The sequence below is a fragment of the Pleurodeles waltl genome, chromosome 4_1, assembly GCF_031143425.1.
Source record: "Pleurodeles waltl isolate 20211129_DDA chromosome 4_1, aPleWal1.hap1.20221129, whole genome shotgun sequence".
In the NCBI taxonomy this organism is placed as follows: Eukaryota; Metazoa; Chordata; class Amphibia; order Caudata; family Salamandridae; genus Pleurodeles; species Pleurodeles waltl.
Window position 1 is genome coordinate 281542016 of NC_090442.1, and position 24124 is coordinate 281566139.

Below are 24124 nucleotides of genomic sequence, written 5' to 3' on the forward strand. Positions count from 1 at the left end.
AGGTCATTTTTGCATTAGTCCCGGTGATAAGCCAGCAACAACAAAGGCCAACAGCACATTTATCGCCTGTGATGCCCAAACAAGCCATTCTAACAACATCTTTGGCATCCCACTTACAGTACCTGAAACAACTTCTGAAGGAATGTGTTCATTTACAAGTATAACAACCCATTATTGGTTTGAAATCTCCAGCTTTAAGAGTTATAAATGCAAATGGATACCTCATTACCTAATGAAGACACAGGCTGATTTGATTCTTTCAACGTCTAATTTCTAATTCAAACAACACCATCTTGGTAGAAATAACTGATAACATTTCAGAAACAGATGAAGCAGAGTCAGCAGACATATTTCTGGCATGCTTGAGAAAGCTTAGATTGACGAGGCTGAGAAAGCTTAAGAGAAAGGCCCAAACAAAAAAACTTAAATCTTTACCAACGTCCATTGCTGTAAAAAAGCTATTTTGAATTTTTGTAGGCAATAGCGGTACTTCAACTTACAATCTACACTTCATATATTGGTAGCAGCACCCCTAATGCAATTCAAGTACTGTTCCAGAGTAATCAAATTACAGCAATAAACACAGAAGATTTTAACTCTTTATAAAGCAAAGAGGCACTTACCTCCACAATCGTAACTCCCATTCAAGACAGATATCACATCATTGCAAGGAATTACAGATGGCAATAACAATTTCTGCAAATTATTTTTAGAAGGACAGTAAGGATAGCAATGGTGTTCTAGTGATCAATCCAACAGGAACCTTCAACTACCCAGTTGAAATCTTAAAAGTGATTCTGTAACCACTAAGACTACCCACATAACAATTTATGTATAGTATGAAAACCATTTGGAAAGAAGTACATTTCAGTCAGAAAAAGAATGAAAAAGGTGCCATTTGAAGACTTCCCATTTACAAACTAGTGGAAAAGGCTGAATTAGCAAAACAATGACAAAACATTGCAACTTGATTTCTGCCTTTTGTATTCTTCTCAGGGACCACATGCCATCTTGAATTGGCAAACTATCCTGAGATTACTGAATTCATATGAGGAGTTTAGCAATATCAACTCTCAAAATCTGTTGCGCTTGTAGTTTATCGAAGACCTTATTATTGGCAGAGAAATCACATGCACCTGTTAGTCTCAAAATTGAGGTTCAACCAGATTTGGCCTAGGTAAAAAGGACTATATCATACTGGGTAATAGTATTGAGATAGGAGGCCAAAATAGAAAAATATACTTGCATATTAAAACTGCAACAACAAAGGATCATTTCTATGGTTCGACCAGTATCATGTCCACGTAAGTTTTGCAATACCACAGGTTGATAACCTACAAATAAAGCTATTCAACAATCCTACCATGAAAAGGAACATTTCCATCCTGCAGTTGTTGAGCCCGGTAACTAAGATCATTTATTCAATTTCAAATTTGGCATTAAGCAACAGGATTCCCCACAACATATTTTTACTGCAAAATCTTCTAGTGGTGCCTTAAAGGTGAAATTACCAGCCTTAGCCTTCAGTTGAAACTTATTGGAACAGCCCTACTCAATTTTTTTTTTTTTTTTGCTTCACATCTCATAATTTGTTTACAGGACAACTGTATCCAGTTAGCTTTTTCACATTTTGAACGATTGGCAACAAAGCATAGAATGGGCAGATGGGTAGGTCTCTGCATTTTGATTAACATCAAATTTGAGACAAATACCTAAATAATAATGAAATAGCTAAACTCCTCTAATATTCTAGCTGTTCTTGTTGATTTCATAAATAAAACATACCCGCTAATAGTAAATATAAGTTTACCACCTCAAATAATAAAGATCAAATTGTTGATTTTGAGCATTCAGTCTGGAGTCACTTAATGACCTTCATTCAAAGGCGGCCATAATTTTAACTGATGGCTTCAATGCTAGGCTCCTACAAACCACAAATCCAGGAGAGTTAGACAATATGGAAGACAGTTTATTCTGTTTCACCATCATTACACAATATAACAAAACAAAAACTAGGGGATAAAATTGTTTTTAATTTTGTCTATGAATTGGGATTTCAATACCTTAATGGGTGGTTCGATAGGGACCAGTCAGCTAGCCTATTTTGCATTTAAAGCTTCTGACAATCGCTCCATCTTTGATTTTATTCAAATGATGGAATTTCAAAAATACACCAATTTCAGGATAGTGACCATGATCCTCTATAAAAATAAAAAAAATGTAATTGCGGTTTCAATTGGTTGAACTCTGAGAATTCACTCGACTCTGAGGACATAAGAAAAGTCAGAACAAAAATAGTTAAATGGAACTGTAAACGTAACCATTATGCAACAAGCGTCACTCAGCAAACACGAAGTTTGTATCACTCATTAGACTATAGATTATACAAACTGAAGTGTGCTCATAAGATGAAACTAAGATGGATCTCAAAACCGAGGGATAGTGAAGATAGACAAGTAAAAAATGGATGTAAAAGAATAACTATACTCAATTAAAGAAAGTGTACAAGAAAACCATTTAATCGAGCTGCATGACTCAATTAAAGGGAATAATATACGGAAATTCTGTTCCTTAATAGGTTTAGTAAGTGATTATCACAGTGCCATATCACAAGAAAACAGGCGACTACCATACCAACTAAAATACATGGGAGTGTTTTATCACCAGCTTATCTGGAGCCATTGAAAATTCACAGAATGAGTACCAGAGGGGCAGCGGCTCAAAGACTTTCGATATGTCTGATAAATGTATTTTAAAACTAATAAATCCTCTAGTACACCTGGCCCCAATGGTATCCCATTCACCATAATTATTGGCCTTGGCCCTTTCTACAGAGTCATCTTCAAATGTTTTACCGTCACCCTCCTGTTTTCTGAACCTGTTTTTGTTGGCTCTAGAACTCTGCACACATGACCACTGCTAACCAATGCTAAAGTACTTGTGCTCACTCCTTAAACATACTAATATTGTCTCATCCCCAATTGGCATATTTAATTTACTTGTAAGCCCCTAGTAAACTGCCACTACATGTGCCCAGGGCCTGTAACTTAAATGGTACTAGTGTGCCTGCAGCACTGATTGTGACACTCGCTGAAGTAGTCCTTTAAACATCTCTGGTTTACCATTGCAGCCTGTGTGTGCAGTTTTAAACTGCTGTTTTGATTTTGCAGAATAAACCATTTGCAATGCTCAAACTTTCCTTTTTAATACATTCAAATTACCTCTAGGGCAGGCGCTGGACAACCCAAAGGGCAAGGTGCAGTGTATTTAAAAAGTACAACATTTACTTTTAAATTTTACACTTTTCTCACAACTGCAGGGCCTGACTATCCCATAGAGTAACATTGAGGGTACCTTATTACATAATATCCAAATGAAAGCAGGTAACCAGTTCATGTTTAGTATCTTTGGAATTGTGTGAAAAGGCCTCTGTCATGGTGAAGTTGAATTTTAAATTAGTTTTGAAACTGCCGATGTTAGAAAGTTGTAATTTTCCTGCCTTAGCCATTTAGTGCTTGCAGCATGTCCTCTAGGTCACGGGATTGGGTGTAGCTGACAGTTGAGCTTTGTGTAGCTCTCCTAGGCAGCCACACACGATAGAGAGCCTAGATGTGCCTGGTTGGGCCATCATTGGCAGGATAGGAGGGTGGAGCTGGGCACAGCCCTACTTACACATGAATAGGCTGTGTCCTGTCTCCACACCAAAGGGCTGTAGTTAGTCTGGAGCCACGGCAGGGAAGGAAACCTGTGCACTTAAAAGGGAAATTTCCAGAAGCTTTCCCCACTTAAAAAAAAGGCGCAGGTATAAATACTGAACCTCAGACATCAACTCTCCAGTACACTTCTGGAACTGTGGGAACTGTACCAGGAAGAAAGACTACGGTGCTGCTGAAAGAACTGCCACTCTGCCCGAATACTACCCTGAAGGACAGCTGACTACAGTGCTGACTTGCTGCCCTCTTGCCTGGATGAGAAAGACTGGATTTGCATCCGTTGAACTCGGTACCCCAGGGTGATGCCAAGGGCTAGTTGGCTAGCTTCCTGACTAAAGCCTCAGGGATAAAAAGGTTCCAGCCACATTGAACCCAGCACCTGGACTCTGCCATCTATGAGTCCTACCCTCCGAAGTGGTGTGCCACCCTAGTCCTGGACGCTTGGAAGTCTGGCTGAAGGTGCTCTGCCAGCCCACCAGTGGGTCCAGCAGAACCATCCTTGTAATCCCAAAGATAAAAGCTACAATTTGATTGATCTAGGATGCTGAAGATAAAATGTTTGCCAAGCATTTGTTAAAGTTTCTGTCTGCCTGGATAAAAAATCCATCGGTCAGGCTTCTGTTCACACTGTTTGACACTCAATGACATTATAGAAGTAACACGTGCAGCTAACAAATCTCTACAACATAAAGAAAATAAATTGTGTTTCATCCATTATTCACCTGTGCTCGATAGTGTACAGAATTAAACATTGGTCATAATTATATACTTGAGGATTGGATCCAACTGTACTTCGTCTTGTAATGGAATTATGTCATCTTTGTGATGGAAGTGGAATAACTCCTAGAATTTAAAACATTTAACGTACTTGAGCAGGGTTGCATTCAAGCTCCACTTCTCCAAAACTTGGCCATGTTCCTGTAACCCATCTAGCCTATGCAAACACCTTGGTCATCTTATGAACAGCTCAAAATGGTCTCCTACACCAATTATTTAATCTTTAAAACTATACCAGACAAAATAAATTAAAAATAAATTGAAAAAAATTCTTATGCCCTGCCCAGCCAACTATATCTGGAGAATAGAAGATAAAATGCTCAGTATTGTAGACAGATAACCTTATCTTGGAGTGTAAATTCACAAGCAGCTCAACTGGTCCAAACTTTTAACCAATTCAACCAACAAAAACTACACTATCAAAGGCACAATTAAAAGCTTTTTGGAGCAAAACGGTAGCAGAGCCATCAGTTTAACCAGTACAGCTATCTACACTAAAACGTCCTCACCTATATGCTATGAGGCGATGGAGATGAAGAACCAAGTTGTGGAAAAATGAAATGCTCTGTTTGTAAACTGTATACAGCATTTACTCAATTTAAGATCTTCAGATTCACACTCTAGAATAATGTTAGAGCTAAATACTGTGCCACTGATAGCAACAAATACCCTAAATCTTCTACCCTACTTCTTTGACTGTCTGACTTCTGAAGAGAGTACATTGTAATTCCTAATCAAGAAGGAAATCTTGATCCGTTCAAGAAATAAGCATCACTGCTTATTTACTTATTCACTTATCTCTACTTATTTAATTTTGACTTTGAATGCGCAGAGTTTACCAGGATTTGCATATCTTATTAAGATGTCAAAAGCAGAACACTAGAAGCTAATAAAATTTGCTACGTAATGTAAAAATGAACCAATTGAATTCTAATATAGATCAAATTTGGAACCGAACGAAATACACAAGTCATCTATTATGATGTTATACCGTGAAATCCCAAATATACATTGACTTCAAAATAAAACTTAACAAAAAAAGGGTTCTCGTATTTCAATTTCTTTACATACCTCTGTTGCAGTTTGAGGGATCCTGGCATAAAAGCAGAGAAAGGAAACCCTCTGCCATCTATGCCTTTCACATAAGGAAACAATTTAGCATATATTATGTATCTGTCCCATATTACTACAGGCTTGTAAGACATACCTTAAACCTTCCTTTAAGGTTAACCGAATTAGGACAATTCAAGAGGTACTTCCCTATGTTTTAAAAGACGGAGGAAAACTATCAACTGCAGTATGAATTCATGTCCCAGAGACCTTATTAAGGTCCTCAAAGTGACATACATCATAGTAACGTATACTAATGCTGCAACAGCCAACATAAAAAAAACTCTGTGCGACTAGTCCTTTTGTATTATGGGTTTTATCTTCTTAAAATGTTATTTTATCAAATGAAATTGATTTTATAATTGTTAGTATTGTTATTGTTACTGCAATTTTACAACATAGTTGATCCAAATTTACCCAAGTATGGAAAGCTGTTGGTCCTCATGAGTCTGTTCTTAATGTCCATGAACGCAAGCATCTTCAGGGTTTTTCCCACTCAGATCGTAGAGCAGTTAATATCCAAATCGAGATTGGCCATGAAATTGTCAAAAGCTTCAACCAAGATTTTCAGATTGTTGGGAGTGCAAGCCAGCAACAGAGCATCATCCGCATACGGGAATGTCGAAATGTCTGGGGATTTAATCGTTGCCATATCCTGAGACCGCTCTACCAGGAAAGCATTCAGTCTTTTTATGTACAAAGTAAATTAAAAAGGAGCCAGGATAAGCACTGAGGCACCAACGCTCTAAGCTGAACCAATTAGCACATTGATGGAGACCCAGCATAGCCGACAAATTGCTATGCAGAACTGAGAGACAATGGACCGGTGTGACATACTGTCTCATACCTAGAAACATTGGCCACAGTTAGGATCTATTGATCCGGTCAAAAGGACTTAACTGATCTATAAAGGCAAAGCGCAGTGGGCAGTATCTGGCTAAAGTATATTTACCAAAGATATATGGAGATTTAAGCTCTGTTCTGTTGTACTAAGGTCCTCCTTGAACCCGCATTGACAGGTGCTCAGAAACCCATGTTGCCCATAGCATAATTTTGTTGACGATGACTCTTCTTAGAACCTTAGTGGTAGAGTCAATTAGGGATATAGACCTCTAGCATTGTGGATCTGTACAGTTAATCTTTTTGAAAATGGAGACGGTGACTGAGTTTGACTATTAGCTTGGCAGTTGGTCTCAGTTAAATTGTTTAAAAGATTGGTAAGCAGTCCAAAAAACAAACAAAATCCAGGATTGTTAAAACGGTCCAAAACCATTTTCCATTCTCTTTCGCAATCCAACTGATGATCTTCTTGAGGAATCAAAGATCTGTTTGCCATCAACATGTACTTGGATTCAAACTGTCTTGGTCATTATTGTTAGGTTTTCATTAGTCAGTGCTCTTCTTCAGTTACTTACCTTTAAGTTTATGCTACAGTGAATGCTTGCCTTTGCCAACTATGTTTTCTTATTTTCAGCCTTTTCACCCCAGGGATAGTCATCTGTTTCTGACCGTCCAAATGTAATTTATAGTTTCCTTTATTAAGTGTTTGGGATATGTTTCGTTCTGTTCTTTACCTATGAAAATATTTTATACTAAATAAACAAAATTCTGAAAATTAAATGTTAGGAATGTTTTTATAGTGGGGGTATATATAGCAATTTACTCAGTCAATTTTTAGACCGATAGTTTGTTATGTGCGTAATTAGCTCAATGGCTGCTAAGGTCTGGTACAAACTCAGCTGTATCTCCTACACATACCTGGTCTGTTGTGAGCTATGTTTTTTTTTTTTTTCTTTCAAAATAACTATGGAAAAATTACAATTTCCGTTGGGGCCTGGCAAGGATGACTGTGATCTAAATTCATCATCTAGGTTTGTGAATGTCTCTGTAATACTGACCTAATATTCCTTTTTGCACACCATTCAACATCATAACCGATATTTGCACAATCAAAAGAATGTTTCTGAATAGTTATTGTGGTGGAAATTTCGAGTTGTAAATTTGTGCACTGTTCCGGTGAAAGAAAGACGCTGTAAAAACCTGCAAAACCCACAGCAGTGAGACACAGATTACGAAGTAGTACTACTTTGTTAACTCTTTATATAGATCAACAGAACCATCCCCTAAGCTCTCCTTGCCATTTGTTCTCCTTCCTTCATGTAATCACTTTCTGGTGGATTCCACAAGAGGGGCTTGGGAGTAGTGTGAACTTGAGATCTTACTAATCTGTAAGGTGGGACACCTGAAGATGTGATAAAGAGGGGCAGCATGTAAGAATGAAAATTCAAAAGTCTGTAAATTGTGAAGAAACTTACATGAAGAAAGCCAAGCTTTCCAGGTAAACATACTGTTCAGACTTAACATATTTTGGGCCTATGTGATGATATAGCTATCTTTGTGCCTAAAGTGCTTTGGGTGAGTTGCAGATCTTGAATAAACAACTTAAACCCTGTTTATTTTTCGATTTTCACTTTCGTTTTTCTCATCTTTTATAGCTGGCTGCAATAAAACTTGGCAGATATGGTGAAGACCTACTATTCTATCTCTATTACATGAATGGTGGAGATGTTTTACAACTTTTAGCAGCAGTAGAGCTGTATGTAGACAATGCTTTATCTTTTATCTTGAGTGTTGTATAATTTGATATTGTAAATGTGTTTGTAAATGTGTAATCTTCTAGACCAATTTTTTGTGATAATCATTTTTTATAGCGCCTATGATGCTGATGGGCATATTTGTGTGAGCTACTAAATCTCCGTACTGTGGAAAGGCACTGTTCTATGTATTGTCAAGCTCTGCGCACACTATGAAAAGGAATTGCTTAAAATAATTCGGAAGATGTTTTAGAAAAGTTTTGAAAAACATGCCAATTCAGTTGGTTTTAATTACCTTAAATAATACATCTCTTTTCAGCAGTTTATTTTTCATTTTTCCACAATGGCTTATTGCTATAGTATCTGCAGGCATTCAGATAAAAGTTGAGAGATTATTCAGTGAGGAGACTGGTTATGTGTGGGTTGCTGGTAGAAAACATTAGTTGAGGTGTAATACGTAATTGAAAGGAGACTAAAAACGCCAATTGCAGTACTTAATTGGAGTGAGTACTTGCAGAAGAGGCCCATTGGCTCTATTTGTTGGGGACTGGCATTAATTTTACTTCACCAGGCTTTGACCTGAAGCAAGAGAAAGAAAAAATACACAAGGAGGAAAGAAGTAGAGCGAGAAAGACAGAAAAAACCTTGACAAAGGGGGAAAGCAGCGATGGAGTAGGAGGTCTAAAGAGAAAGGAAGTATCTGGTGGCGAATTTAAGAGGCATGAGGTGAAGTCAAGACTAGGCAGCCTTCGTATTCAGCACCTCGACCTTCGATTGTGCCAGGCGTGCGCTTCTGAGCAAAAAATCTGGGCCCCAGCATAAGTAAAACAACGGGATATTAGGAACTTGGCATCTAGGATTGTGCAATTCATAAGATTATGCACTTTAGACATGTTTTTTATTTGTACCATAACACATGGTAGTAACTGAGGATTATTTTCCAGAATTAATTTCAGCTAACATTTCATTTAGGAACAGTAAGATTTTGATTAGTACAGACTCCCAACCCATGTATTTTGTTTCCCTCAAGTTTTTTTGTTGCTTTTTTATGAATCTTACTGTCTTACCTAAAAACCCTTAATGTCAAAGCCATCATAAAAAAATTATGCTAATACTGTCCCAGTCCCTTTCCTGCAAAAAGATAACGGTTTGTATTGTGACCATAATTAATGATTACTTTGAGTGAGTGCATGAATGAACATATTTACATAGCTCACTATGGCGATCCCTATCTCCTGATTAGCATTTTAGTTTAATTCAGGTCCTTTTGGCTTCCCTACCTTCTTCTGACTCCAACATTAACATTAATTGACCAAAGATTTATATTCAGGCTTTCATGAAGAAAATCTAAAAACACACCAGTCAAATTGGAGTATTTCAATGTTTGCAAAAGAGTAGACAGCACCTCCAGATTTGTTTACAGGAATGTGGCTACTCATTTATGTGAAGTACAGAGATGCTGGTCTAGTATTCTTGTCTATTTAGTAGTCTTTCTGTGGCATTGTATACAGTTTGTGACAAAATATTTTCTATATGAAACCAGACATAGAATCTGAAACAATTGTGCTGCTAAAGAGTTAAATGGAATCGCTGAGTCTGCAGCGTGGTGTGACATGGTAACTGTAAGAGCAATATAGCATGTGAGCCTGAGGGACAACAAAGGAATAAACATAGGATTTGTACTTTATCATCAAACTTGGTCAGTGTAGATCCCAGGTCAGATTGATGCACGCCATGTTTTCAAGATGTCCCCTGTGAGATAAAGAAATTACAGTGAATCTAAATCAACTTATAGTTAGTACATATCCTGCGTGTACGGAAAATCTGGCATATGTCTGAACATGTGTCTGGAATAATTCTGAAACCTCCTGGACTTTAGCGGGACACCACACCCTTAGATTTACAGTATGCCATATATTTTTTTTAAAGAAGGCTTAAGAATCCCTTCCCGATAAAACCACAACTTTTACAGCCCTGCCAAATTTGATGTAATGTATGACATCCTCTGTTCTCTGGTAAGACCACCATCACCTCAGTAGTGCTTAACAAGTATTCAGGATTTGGATTGTACAAAGCAAAAAAAACAGCAAGCTTCACATTATGACTGTTGCTGACTGAGTCTTTATTTAAATTGTTCATAATGTTCCAGGTGTAACATACATTTATTGTGTATATTTTGAAAGATTTAACAGGGATTGGCGGTACCACAAAGAAGAACGAGTATGGATAACGAGGGCTCCTGGCATGGAACCAACTATGAAAACGAATACTTACGAAAGGGGAACATATTACTTCTTTGACTGTCTTAACTGGAGGAAAGTAGCAAAGGTATTATGCTTCCTATTGTTGTTCATCCTTTGTTCCGTTCACTGCTTAGATATCCTTAAAATGAGATATTTTCCTTTAGCTGCACAAGTAACATTTTGCTCTACATGATGAGTTTCTGTTTGCAACTTAGGTTTGTTTTTATTCGTCATATATTACCTTGCAAAGATGTTGGGAGTTAGTAATATGCAAATAGAATGCAATAGCGAAACTGCTTTCTAGGTTAGTAGAATTTCCCATATCACTATATTGCTTGCATTCAGAAATGTGAGGTGCTTATTTCCTTATATAAGTGCAACAGAGAATACCTTCCAATGCACTAAGTAGTTTTCTCTAATCATAGGTTCCGTTTTAAGATGCTCACAGAAAGGCTCCTTTTAATAATTTGTTACCATTTTTAGTTGCATCATGCTGTCGGACACTATAATCTGCCTTCACTCTCAAATTACTTCTGCTGCAACTTTTGGGATGTTAAATGTCTTTTATCGTGCACACTATCATCAGTGGTCTCTAGCATTGTAACTGAACAAGCAACTTACTAAGAAACCCTATAGTATGCATTTTAATCTAAAATCTTGATAAAATGTCCCAGGTTTTAAGCTGAAATGACTGTAGGCAATCAGGTGAAACAGTTAAACTATGTCTGCCTGCTTATTTGTTCTTGGACCTCCAAAGAACCAAATGGTTCGACAAGTGAGATCAAAATCTCCTACGGATGCTTCTTTGCAGGCGTTTGCTGATAAAGCTTGGAGTTGCTATGCAAAGCTTTATAACTAAGACTGCTTGAACTGGAACACGCTCTAAGATTGGAAGCCAATGCAGTTTTTAGTGCAGAGTACTAGCATGGGCTGTACGTGGGGTCCCGATAACTAGTTGAGCTGCCATATTTTGAATGACTGCCACCATATTTTGAATGACCTGACAGTTCTATAAACGATATATAGGTAACGCCAGATAGAGGGTTTTCGCATATCCTTCAAAGGCTCTTTCCACTGAATGCTTGCAATCTGAAGATTGCAAAAGAAGGATCTTCTGCAGGATTTTATTATGAAATGTAATTATATTTATTTTCAGTAACTGACACAATCTGCTAAGCTGTATTTGACAGGCAAAAGATAAACAGATTTCAAGAAGAGGCTTCCATATTTGAATAGATGGGAACCATCAACAAGGCACCTACTGCAAACTGATGTATTTCAATCTACAGTCCGAGTCACAATCGGCTTAAATTGACAACAGACTGTGTCCGTTCTGAACCTACCAATTTAGGAAACTTTGTAATTTTCATCTGTATCCTTCTGGGACCACTGCCTGCGTAAATTGATGTGATCACATCTCAATACCACAAACTGCAGCACGGACTGTGAACATGGAGAAAGCTTTGACATCTCCATATTGATTTGGCTCACTTCTCGTGATAGATTTGAACTGTGTAGTAGGCCCAATTTGCATACTTCTAGCACTAGGACATGCCGTTGTAGTGCAAAAGAAATTAATGTGACCAGTTTGACTTAGTTTCAATTTTTTAATACAAATAAGTGATTTGAAGCTTGGATTTGAGGTGCATGTTTTAGCCTGGATAGTGTTGGTTTTGTGTACAATTTGTTCGGCTCCTACTTGCATTGACACCATTCATGTTTTTTTTATTTAATTGAAGAACAAATAGGCTCCATTTTCTTGCAATATTGTTTTTTAATATGTTACAATTTAAAAAAAAATGCTTGTTACAATTCCTAATGATTGACAATGTATTTATAAAAACTCATGTTTGTTACAATCAATATATAAGAAAAAAGCCCCCCCTCCCACCTCCAATAGTGAATCACAGTTTGTATTTATAGAACCACTGTGAGATTGTTTGATTTTGCTTAGGGCCAATTCAGAAAATTCAAAAAGTGTTATGATAGGGATTATTCAGTTGTTATTTTTAGACCGTACTAATGTTAACAAGTGAAAACTAAAAACATCTTCACGAGTCCTGCTGTTCCTGTTCTGTAAGCCATAGGTAGTCCGAATAGAACCTGGGTTTTATGCTCTCAGCCAGGCAGTTGCCTCTAAAATACATTGACATATAAGGTTTTCAATTGAAAGCTGTAAAACCTCAGGAATCGCCTTTAGCAGCATCTTGGTGGTACACTTTACAATACATAGAGCAACTATTGTGACCTAAGATCTTATTTTCCAAAGTCCCCATTGTCAGTGGCAAATAATCGAGGATGACACGGCAGTATGTTATGCCACGTCATTACAGTTGCAATTTTGTGTTCATTCAGTAAATGTACTTTATTTCCTTAGATGCCTTATTGTTCTCCTACTCTTTTTGCAGGCTAAAGAGGGGGAGGGTTCCAGTCACCACCAGAGCTCACTGGGTCCCACTGCCTATTGCGCCTACAAAAACGTAAGAAAACATTAGGGTATCCAAATAAAACATTTTACTAAAACAGACAAACAGCCCTCTTGTTAACTGGTAGATCAACGTTTACCTGCTGTGCACCAACAAAGTAGGACATGCAATCATTTCATTTTGGCAGTTTTAAGGATATGGACCCATTGTGTTGGGCTGGTGAAAAGATATAATGCTGGGCATAAGGCTTATTTTACTAGTTGTGGATGATATGTTTAATTTTGAATGCCTTTATGGACTAAGATGTGGTTCAGTACCTAATGATTTATTTGTATACCATCTCTCCTACAAATGGTGTAGAAATACAGCAGGGCTTCTGGAAAATATTAGCACTAGTACATTTTAAAATGATGTCATTACTCTAAACCTCTCTATTGCTAAACGCCTTATTCTTTGCCACAGTTGTAAGACTTTGGTTATGTTGTCTGATGAAAGACTGTTCCAGATTACTCCTATGTTTGCAGCACCTTTCCTGTTTACAAGTTGTATTTCCTCCCTTCAGTTAGGGAATGGAAAAAGGTTCACAGAAGAGTGAGGAAAAAGGCTATGAACCTTGAACATGTAGGCATTCTGGCACTCGTGGAGGTTTGCCCCATTATTCATGTTTGGCGTTCCATCAACTTGGTCCCTTTTCTCCACCACTAGAGATGAGTGTTTGCTCAGCAGTTAAGTTTAGTTCTTGCAGCTTTATTGTGTTAGTGTTTTACATGCTCAGGAAACCTTGTAGCACTTTTGCTTCTCTCCTGCGCCCCTGGGACCACTTCAGTTGTGAAATTTGTTTAATTGTGAAGTTGGCTCTTAATGCCTTGTTGCTATCTTTTTTTATTGCAGATTGGGTGGTGGATGTACGCTGTTGAAAATTTCTAAACCAGCCAAAATATTAAAAAAAAAGTCAAACTATGCAGTTTACACTCAACCATAGTTTCAGGCATCTGAATACAAAATAAATCTGTGTGCTATGACGCACATCACATTGGAACGAATACATTGCAATGGTTGGCATTTCTCCTGGTGTTCTTGTGAACCCCATAAAAAAGTTCAGTCCATTGTGGGAAATGGCACGTTTGATCTTTTTAATGATCACTGTTTATTATACAGGTGTGTGTGTGTCTGTGTGTCTGTGTGTCTGTGTGTCTGTGTCTGTGTGTCTGTGTGTGTGTGTGTGTGTGTGTGTCTGTGTCTGTGTGTCTGCCATCAAGATTCAGGGGGTCTCAGAAACCTATCCAAAGGGTACCTTTTAAATACAAAGATTGCGAAACCGTCTTCTTCCCAATTCCCAGAGTATTAAAATGGCCATAAAGTTTCAACGTGGAGACCACAATACTGAAACCTAGTGGCAGCATCAGGTAAAAATGAAAGGACTGAAAGCAGATTTTTTTAATTTGATTTCAAACTAGATTAACTAGATTTGAACTACATTAATGACTCATGGATTGCATAATTAAGCAAGTGCAGTTCCTTAACGTAAACAAGCAGCACGTTTCCAAAGATTTGCCACACTGACTTTTGAACTAATGATATATTTGGAGCATTTCAAGTACAAATTTGTAGAGCACATGCTACAATATGTGTTCCTAGTGCTTTTAATATGTCCTAATGTGAGCATGTAGTATTTGTGTTATTTTGTTATAAATGCATCTCTTGTGAAAAATAGCCTTAATAGGATCAGAGATCCATACACTATTTGCAATACGGACACCAGTAGCACCTCTTAACTAGAGGCTTCAATGCAATATAATTTGCAGAGGTGGCGATTGACTAGAAGCAAGCATACTCTGCTGACAGTCACGCATCTTAGCAACACCCACATTAACAAAGTTGTACCACCCACATCTGTGAGCTGAATCCTGACAAAATGTGGCTTTTTAACAGCCTCTTGGCATTAAGAAAACTAGTTAAAACACACTTTCTTCAAACATACCTTCCACCTCATGAATAATTAGTCCTCCTCCAGAGGGCTTAGGTACTCCAAACACCTGTTCAACTGACCACCTTTAGAAGACCTGTCCTGAGTCCTTGGGATTTTTCATGCTTCTACATTCCAAGTAGCACACACATTGCATTCTTCTCGCTCATTTGTTTCATAGTGAAGCATTGCAACACCACATGTATGATATGGAGCTCTATTCAAATTGTAATAAAATAAATGTTAGAGGCTGCCCTGCCATGTTTTTTTTGTGTTATGTACATTGTTTGCCAGGGTACAATTTGACACTTCTGTTAATTGTATTTGTTGGATTACATCTGTGTGTGGCCATTTTTACGTTATGCATTTGGTCTGGTAACAAATTATTTTTCTCAGTATCTCCTCATTTCATAAATATTCATGATGTTATATTTTAGTGGATCCATGGGTTCTTAAGGCTGTATTGTCAGGTTACAAGATTTTATCAAGAGCGTGCTGTCAGCATGACCCCCAAAGCTAACCCAGAATGTCCCAGTTCTCTAATTTATAAATGTTGAAAATGTTGGTTCAGTTTTAGAATGTAAACACATCTTTTTATGTGAAAGGACGGCACCAGTAGAGTATGTTCTCACTTTGAGCTAGATATCTTTGCTTGCAGTTTGTTTGGGAAAGAAATCGGTCTCCATAACAAGGGCACCTATAATGTTAAAAAAGCGAGCAAGTGGGGAAAGGCTGTTCATGGTGAATTGGTCTTGTTAGAAGGCTATCCAAATTAATATTTTCCATTGCACTGGGTACCCTTTCAGAGGTTCACATGATGAGTAGCTATTATCCCATTAAATGATAATGTAAACACATTTTGTATACTTTTTTTTATTGTTATTTTTTTTTTTTAACGTCCTGCCTTGTTGGCAAAAGTGTCCAGGCATCTCAACATAACCAATGTGATTGTTACACATTAATGTGAACGTCATGTGCTACCGGGCACACACACAACATGGTCCAGCATGAAGTAATGTGACAACTATACCAGCGTGACAGTTCCTCTAAAACCAATAACGCATTTTATAGAATATCAGAAATAACATTTTCTTTTGTTTTAATGTAGGCTGAGTATTACTACTCACCATGTGAGCTTGTGAAGTGCTGCTCAGTAGATGGAGTTTTCTTTTAAGGTGATTGTTGTTTCTTGTACTCTTTCACATTCCTCTTATGAAGAGATTTAACATTGATCTACTTAAAGATTTAGAAAATATCTGGGACATCGAAAACCACATTAAACAGTGCATTTCTACTATAGTGGGTACTACTTATTACCTGGTGGTGCAAGGCCCAATAAGTAGTCTTCACAAGCTTAGACTCCTATTTTGACTCTTATGGACTTTCTATCTCAATGAAAACTTCAGCGTCTTTGCCAACAGATGTGTGTGAGCATGTAAACCGATGTATGTCTATGTGTGTGTGTGTATATATATATATATATATATAACGAGAGAGAGAGAGAGAACACAAGGTTAAGACAGTACTAATCACATCTCAAAACACCTATTACTCTTAGGTGTTCCTGTATTTGTAGAACGAACATAGACCACGGAAAGGTGGTTACAGAATCAGTAAGATCAAAGGCATTAACATTTTTAAATACACATCTTTATTAATCTAGAATTTCATAAGTGTGGTAATTGTTTGTACTTTTCACCAGTGTACTCTCAAAACCAAATATTCTAATCTTGTGCTTCAAGTTTAGTCTTTACAATAATTCATATGTCTTTAAAGTTGATTACATCGACGAAAGCTACTTACGAATTTCAAGATGAATAATGAAGGCATGTACTCAAGAACATTAAAGACTTTGATCTTACTGAACACCTCTATTCTTGTTGTGTGTGTGTGTGTATGTATGTGTGTGTATATATATATATATATATATATATATATATAATATAAATATTGTGTTGTTCTTTCTTATCAGTGGCCTTTGGGAATCTTATTTGCTTGAATGATAAAGCTAGTGCTCCAAATCTACTGCATCATAATGAGTGAAAAGATTCAATCATTGCTCCAGAATAGCTGGGCTAAACTTAGTCTTGAGGCAGTTTCTGTTATGTCGTCTTTCCTTAGTGAACTTCATGTGCTTTGCTTCTCTCTTCAAATTGTATTAAGCTGATGAGTCTTATTTTTCCATAGTTTATCCAAGCACTACATTCCTGGTTCAAAATCCTAGAAATTGAGTTGCAGAACTGCACGGAAGTACATATGTAAATTAAATATCCACCTTGCTTTAGTTCCATTGTTGTGGGACTAAAGCTGCATGTTGGTGTAAAGTGTGCAAATGTAACATTGAACATGGACCATCAAAGTCCAGCGTTGCTCACTGTTGTTTTCCCTCTGGCAGGAGTTTCACTTGGAGTACGACAAACTAGAAGAAAGACCTCATCTGCCGTCAACTTTCAACTACAATCCTGCTCAGCAAGCCTTCTAAAGACTTACCTGTTCATGGGGTATGGCTGTCTCAGCACAAAACTCAAAATAACTGCAGAACTAATGTGGATCAGACATCCTGGTTTTTATTCCTTGAGGATCTGGCAATTGTCTCTTGCAGAGGGATCACCATTGAGGTCCTGCCTTACTGATTATGTGCTGCCCAACAACTATAATTCTATTTGTTTCTCTTTAGTTTGAGCAGGGTCAAAAATGTATTTCTCGCCAGCAGACAGACTGGGGTCTGTATACACATGCAAGTACAGTACACTGACAAGCGTTTACCACTTCGTTTCCAAAATGTTAAAAAAAGAAAAAAAGACAAAGTTTCATTGTTCATTGTAGCACTATTTGATAATAAAAACAACAAATGTTTGTGCATTTTATGTGAAGATCCTTCTCATATTTCAGTTGGAAAATGGGTAAGGTCTGCTCCCTTCATTTTACTCCCCCTTCTGTTTTTCAAGGGCAGTTTTCGCCAGGCTTAAATGCAAGAAGATTTGACTGTTTATGAGAAAGATATTGCCACAATCTCTGGACAGTTCACAGAGTTGTGCATTACTGAGCTTCATCTTTCCAAAATGAGCAAAACACTGTCCAGTCTTTGTTACTATTTTGTAATAAATGTGTACATTTTTTTTAAATTTTTGGACATCACATGAATAAAGGTATGTATGTACGAATGTGTATATATTATATATATATGACATCTATTTTGGAAAATGTTTGCCCTGCTGTACCTCATTTTTAGGAGGTGTGCATGGATGCAATATATGAAAACGGGACATTCTGGAACTGCTGGTCAGGGGACTCCTTTGTCGCCCTGTGCACTAAGGGGCCAGATTTTCAGCAGCCGAGAACATCCATACCCAAGTGAACGTGATGGGACTTAAAACAGTGAACTGAGACTATTCACTCTGGCTGTTTGAACAGCAGTGTTTCATAGGAAAAAATAAAACAGATCAATCTTGTATTTTCTGACCACACAAAGGCTTCTTCTATTTGTAATAAAGTAGAAAAGCTCTCCTCATTGCAGTGTTGACTTTGATTTCAGAATGATTGTTAAATAATTTACTGAACTACAATAATAAGCTGTTGAAATGTTAAAAATCATACCGTTGGGCATTTCAAATAATTGTGATACTGTTGACCTGTGTTTCACAGGATTGTGTATTATTTTCTATGTTTTTAAGGTTACAAAACATGTTTTTATAAGAAATAATTATAGATCGCTTATAATATAAATGTTGTGTTAACAAATACGTGCATAAATGTGAAAGTCTTGTGCGCAGAATTTTTATATAACGCAACCACTCATAAGACATAGTCAAAAAACAAGTTTTCTTGTATTTTGCAAAACTTGTCCATCCTTGCACGGCTGTTGGTATTTGGCATGTCACAAGCACTTTCACATATCACCCCTACATATTGTTCCTGGTTGTATATCTCAATTTAGGGCTGTACATAGACACTCTACTAACCAGCCTCCCACCCCAAAAAAAAAAATCCAGTACACCAGGAGAAAAACATTGACAAAGCCAGTAGGTATGATATTAATGTACTATTTCATGTCACTTTTTTCCAAAACCTGTGATGGTTCATGGCACTGTATGCTTGAGGAACTAAAAATGGAACGAGCATAGGGACCACAAGAAAAAGCAGGTTGTTCAGAGACATGGCACAAATCACAAATAGTTTGTGCTCAGATGTGCATGCCTAGGTTTGTATGTTATAACGTTAAAGTCGGACTAATTCAGTTGTCAGCAGCACTTGATTTCTCAAACACTGAATAGCTACAGTATGTGCAACAGGATTGCAAGACTTTGTGAGGTGCAAGCAACTGATACAACTACCGTTTCTCTTTCAGGGGTTCCTCGTCAGTAGTTATAAGCACTGAATAGTCCCAACCACTGAGCCCTGGAGCACTTGTAAAATGCATGTATAAATTCATGCATTAGTCTAAGAAATTATGTACAATACCAACAATTGCAGTCTGTAAAGTCCTAATTGCATTTACATTAAAAACTATTTTTTTGATAGATCACTTTAAATGAACATAGTAACTCTTTCACAAACCTTTCTTCGAAAGAAAAAAGAAATGAAGGGCAGAATTAGTCAATAGGCTGCAAGGAATTCATCCAGCTAATACAACTGGTGCTGTGCTGTTAAGAACCTCATAGTACCCTCAGTATCCCATCATGCCCCACAGGTGACAGTTAAGTCAGTTCACATTCTGACTCCTGGAAACAGGATCCTGTAGCACTGAGCTCTGCTTTTTGGCTAATACCCAGAGATAAGCTTTATTAAACCTTGTTTTGAGGTTTTTATGCAACGTATTGTTAGGGTAAATTAACATTTTTTACTGACTGAAAGAAGTGATTAATTCTATATTGTCGTCAAAACCCCCTCCGTCAACGGCAGGACCACTACTAAGTCGAGTCCCCCTCTGTGGGCTTCAAAGACATCAACAAGATCGATGTTTATACAGTCACAGTCGCACCACCAGCAGCAGAGCATCTCCCGTTGACGGTGAGGCCTCCTCCATCGAAAATTTCAGCGTCACATCAGAGTTCAAGGCCAACATCTGTGACTTAAAGATCTAGGAAGCGGACAGGGGGTAATCCTGGTTCAGGTTATTCTGAAACATATTCACCTTCTAGGAACACACCAGAGACAGTCCGTCCCATCTTGGCGTCTTGGGCCAATCTCATCTCCAAGGCTGTTAGGAGAAGCAACCTGAGCTCTGTCAGCATTCAGACAGCCCTTAAAAAGTCTGAGATCACTAAGAAAAACACATTACTTGCTTTATATCTGGAACTAGATCTAGAAGACCATCTATTGCAAGATGCACCTCTTCTCATTCAAGACGATCAGGTTTAAGATCAGCAAGGTCTCCATCTTGCCATAGAGGATATTGCCCTTCAACTACCTGACGTCTTCTGAAAGGGATTACTTTCCAACCCTAGCAGACGCTCCTCCAGCTAGAATCACTCCGGTAGACAATCTCTGAACTTTTAATGGTTTGTTAGTGATAGCGGCTACAAAGTTGAACATCGCGAAATACCTCAGACTTGGCAGCGCGTGGGTACTACTGCCATGGCATCTCCGCTAGATGCAGCTCTTGGCTGAGTGGCCTAAAACCAGAAAATTGCAACAGAGGATTGCTAATTTGACGTTCTTGGGCTCAACATTATTCAGCTCACATGCAGATGCCGGATGCATGGAAAAAAGGAAGGAGCTCAAAAGCGTATACAGGCTGTATGACAGGTGTTCGTTTTCTCAGAAGGTACAACCCCTTATTGGTTGCAGCAGCAACAGTCAACACCACAATACCACCACAGGAGATCTTCTAGAAAGAGAGTTTCTCAGCAACCACAAACTGTGTTTGCAGGCAAAACCTCCAACAAAACAATGATTTCCTACTTCCTCCTTCTGTCACCTATTCCAGTAGGAGGAATTATAAGCAACTATGTCCAAGAGTTGCTCCAAATACCTAAAAGCAAATGGGTTTTGAATATAGTGCAGAATGGATATTCTCTACTTTTTAGATCCCCTCCTTCTTCAATACCAGAAACCAAGCCATTGGGTCAGGTAGATCTGTTGCAAAAAGAGTACAACACATTACTGCAGAAAAGTGCTGTAGAGGTGGTTTACACACCACCAGCTTACTCCTGATACTTTCTGGTTCGGAAGATAGGATCCAAACAAGAACTCAGACCCATGCTAGACTTAAGAAATATCAACAAATTTATATGAAATAAAAGTTCATGATGCTTCACTACACCAAATATATCTCCAACTACAAGGAGAATTGGATGTGTGCTATAGATCTGCAAGATGCCTATTTACACATACAGATCATACAGAAACATCAAACATTTTTATGATTTGTAGTAGGCTTCAAGAATCTTCAGTTCACAGTTACAATGTTTAGGCTGAAGTCTGCTCCCAGGTCCTTTTTGAAATGCATCGCTGTTGTTGCAGCACATCTAAGAAAGCAAAAATATTAATCTACCCCTGTCTAGACAACTGGTTTGTAAAGAGTTCATCCTCAAAAAACTCTAAAGTAATTCTAAATATGTCGGGACACGTTTTCATGACTAGGTTTTGATTTCCTCATAAACAAATCAAAAGTATATCTGGTTCAAAAGATACACTATCTGGGTGCTAATCTAGATTCCCAATCTGCAAAAGTGTCCTTCGAAGGAGAGACTGTCATCGGTCTGTCTTACTCTGTTGAAAACTCATTATCCTTCAGCTCAACAGATATCTTCGCTTCTGGGGTCAATGGCATCTTGCATATTCATAGTTCCCATGCCAGACTTAATGTGAGACCACTACAACAATGTCTAAAGGATCTGTGGAAGCAGCCTTTTAACTAACTGTTGCAGTTGGCACTCCAGTCTCTCCCATGGTGGACCAAGTTGAAAAATCTAAAGGTGGGGATTCCCTTCCATCAAGATCTCCGACCCAAACTCTTGTCACAGATGCCTCCCTCCAAGGAAGGAGTATGGTCACACTAAGAAGCATCTTACCATATCAATTTCCTAGAACTGAGAGTGGTCCATCTAGTACTGAAGCACTTCCTTCCTGCAATAAAAGCAAATTCCATGTTGGTTCAGATGGACAATATACAACAATGAATCTGGTAGAGACTTCTAGTTGGAAATTCCTTAGCTTTGAATTTCCCCTAGGCATCAGTCTGGACCCGGAGATTTTTCTATCCCCAGTACTCCTGCGTGTCATTAGGTGGCGTCAGTCGACTCCACATCCATCGTTGGAGTCATGATCGCCAAATATGACGTCGCGGGTCGTATATAGGCATCACCCCAGCACGCAGTCAGTTATTTTCTTTTCGCGCCAACCTATGCGCAGATCCAAAGAGACCTACCTCTACAGTCATTTTTTGACTGGCCTTTTGACTTTGTTGAAGTTTTTTTTTTACTTCTTGTTGCGTCAAGGATGTCGTCTCATAAGACCGGCTTCAAGCCCTGGAACGACTCTAAATGCATGATGTCAGTGATGGATATGCACCTCTTGTGCCTGTGGTGTTTGGAGTGTAGCCTGAGGTTGTGCTCCAACTGCCAGGGTATGAACCCGGAGGCTTTGAGGGAGCAGTCCCTAAAGCTACTCAGGCCCGACGTCCGTCTTTGCATCCTTCTTGGTTGACTAGAATGGCCCGAGTCCGCTTGCAGAGCCATCACCACTTGTCCACTTCCCTTTCGAAATTGTTGGGACATTCAGTAAACATAAAAAAGTCGAAGCTACCTGGCTCCAGGCCTCCGTCTTCAAAGCCTATTTCTTTGTCAGCTCCTCACCTCAACGAGTTTCCAGGCGCCAGAGCCATCCCTGCCCAATTAACAGAATTTTACGGTGCCATGCGCCTTATCTTTGGGCCGTCCTCCCCTGTCGGAGTACCTTTGAGCCCTGCAGGGTTGGCAGGGGCCCCTTGGGGATCGACACCGGCGGCTTCAGCCACGGCTCCGAGGGACACCAAGGGTTCCACTTCCGGATTCAAACCGGCATTATTCATACCATTGCGACCTTCCCTGACGATGGTTCCGACGTCGACACTCCTGATGCCGCCTGGACCCGCAGGCAGTGTAGATCCTATACTCATTGCCGAATCCAACTCAGAGCGGCGCCCCTCAATGCTGATTTCGACTTTGGCGGGGGCCTTGGTCCCTCGGTTGGATCTTGACCCTTTTTCTTATGGGTGGAAGTATGGCGGGGTCACTGGACCTTTTAGACTGCCAGCTTGAAGACCTTGTTGACTGGGCTCAGGAACTGGGTGAAGCCAGCTGTCTGGATACCTCCCCTGACGCTGGTATGATTTCTCCCCCTACTGTGGCTGCGAAGGAGGGGGGCATCTTACTCCAGGGTGGTGCAAAGAGCAGCCAAGGCCTTAGGTCTTGAGCTGTCTTTGGTGGCTGTCAGGACTAAACTCCTCACTCCGGTGCTTCAGCCTGTGGCTTCCACATCGGAACCCCTTTTGCCATTTAATGAAGCCCACACTGATGTCCTGCTGGGGACTTGGTCCAAAGCCAGCACAGGGGCTCTGTCAACAGGACAGTAGCCTGCCGCCATATGTCTGCAGCTAATAACCGGGCTTTCCAGACCCAACACTCTACTCCTGAGAGCTACAACATCCCATGGCGCATTCTCTTCCGCACCCCCAGATAGGGAATCCAAGATGCTGGAATTATCTTGGGTAGAAGATATTTTCTTCCTCCAGCCTGGCATTGCGGTCCGTGAACAGAGCATGCCTTTTGGGCCGCTACACCCATACTTTGTGGGACACGGTCCCTCAAGTGCTGCCACCAATCCCAGAGGAGGCCCGCACCATTCTCTCCCAAGTTGTTGCTGATGGGGGAGATGCAGCTAAGTTCACAATCACATGTGAAATTAAGCACACTGGGAAGACATATCAAGGGGAGAAAGGAAAAGAAGCGCTCCCTACAAACAGTCCCCTTACAGTATACTCATAGGTGCTCCCGGCCCCCGGGGATTCTTCCCTATCCCCAAAATCTGTAAACTACAGATATAAAGAACTCTAGAAAAAAGGACCTAGGCACTCTGTAACAATACAATAGGATCACATCCTGAATTGTGGGGTGGGAATTATGGCGCGGACGTTTTCTGTTATGTTTTATAGCCTTGAATAAGTCAAGGGGAACATACCCCCCATGACGAAACACGTGTTGGCTGCTTTTCGTGGTGTTTGTTCGTTTTCCTTTATTTCGAATGATGGAATCTTTATGCTGCCTTTCGTCACATTAAAGATGGATTGATCACGACATACAGAACTTACTGG

At 39.1% G+C, this 24124-nt stretch overlaps 1 protein-coding gene across 7 annotated transcripts in view; it reads left to right on the forward strand.

Moving 5' to 3' along the window:
- The window catches only part of CNOT2 (CCR4-NOT transcription complex subunit 2), a 277346-nt gene extending 259006 nt beyond the window's left edge, over window positions 1-18340 (forward strand). Inside the window, exons 14-18 of one of the 7 annotated variants that reach the window (XM_069228330.1) lie at window positions 8096-8196; window positions 10378-10522; window positions 12846-12917; window positions 15938-16004; window positions 17225-17570. In XM_069228330.1, the coding sequence (XP_069084431.1) occupies window positions 8096-8196; window positions 10378-10522; window positions 12846-12917; window positions 15938-16003 (384 nt within the window). In that variant the 3' untranslated portion in view covers window position 16004; window positions 17225-17570. Of the gene's footprint in view, window positions 1-8095; window positions 8197-10377; window positions 10523-12845; window positions 12918-15937; window positions 16005-17224 lie in introns of all 7 variants that reach the window. The other 6 variants (XM_069228329.1, XM_069228334.1, XM_069228328.1 and 3 more) reach the window with 6 other exon arrangements.
- Window positions 18341-24124: the final 5784 nt, after the last annotated feature.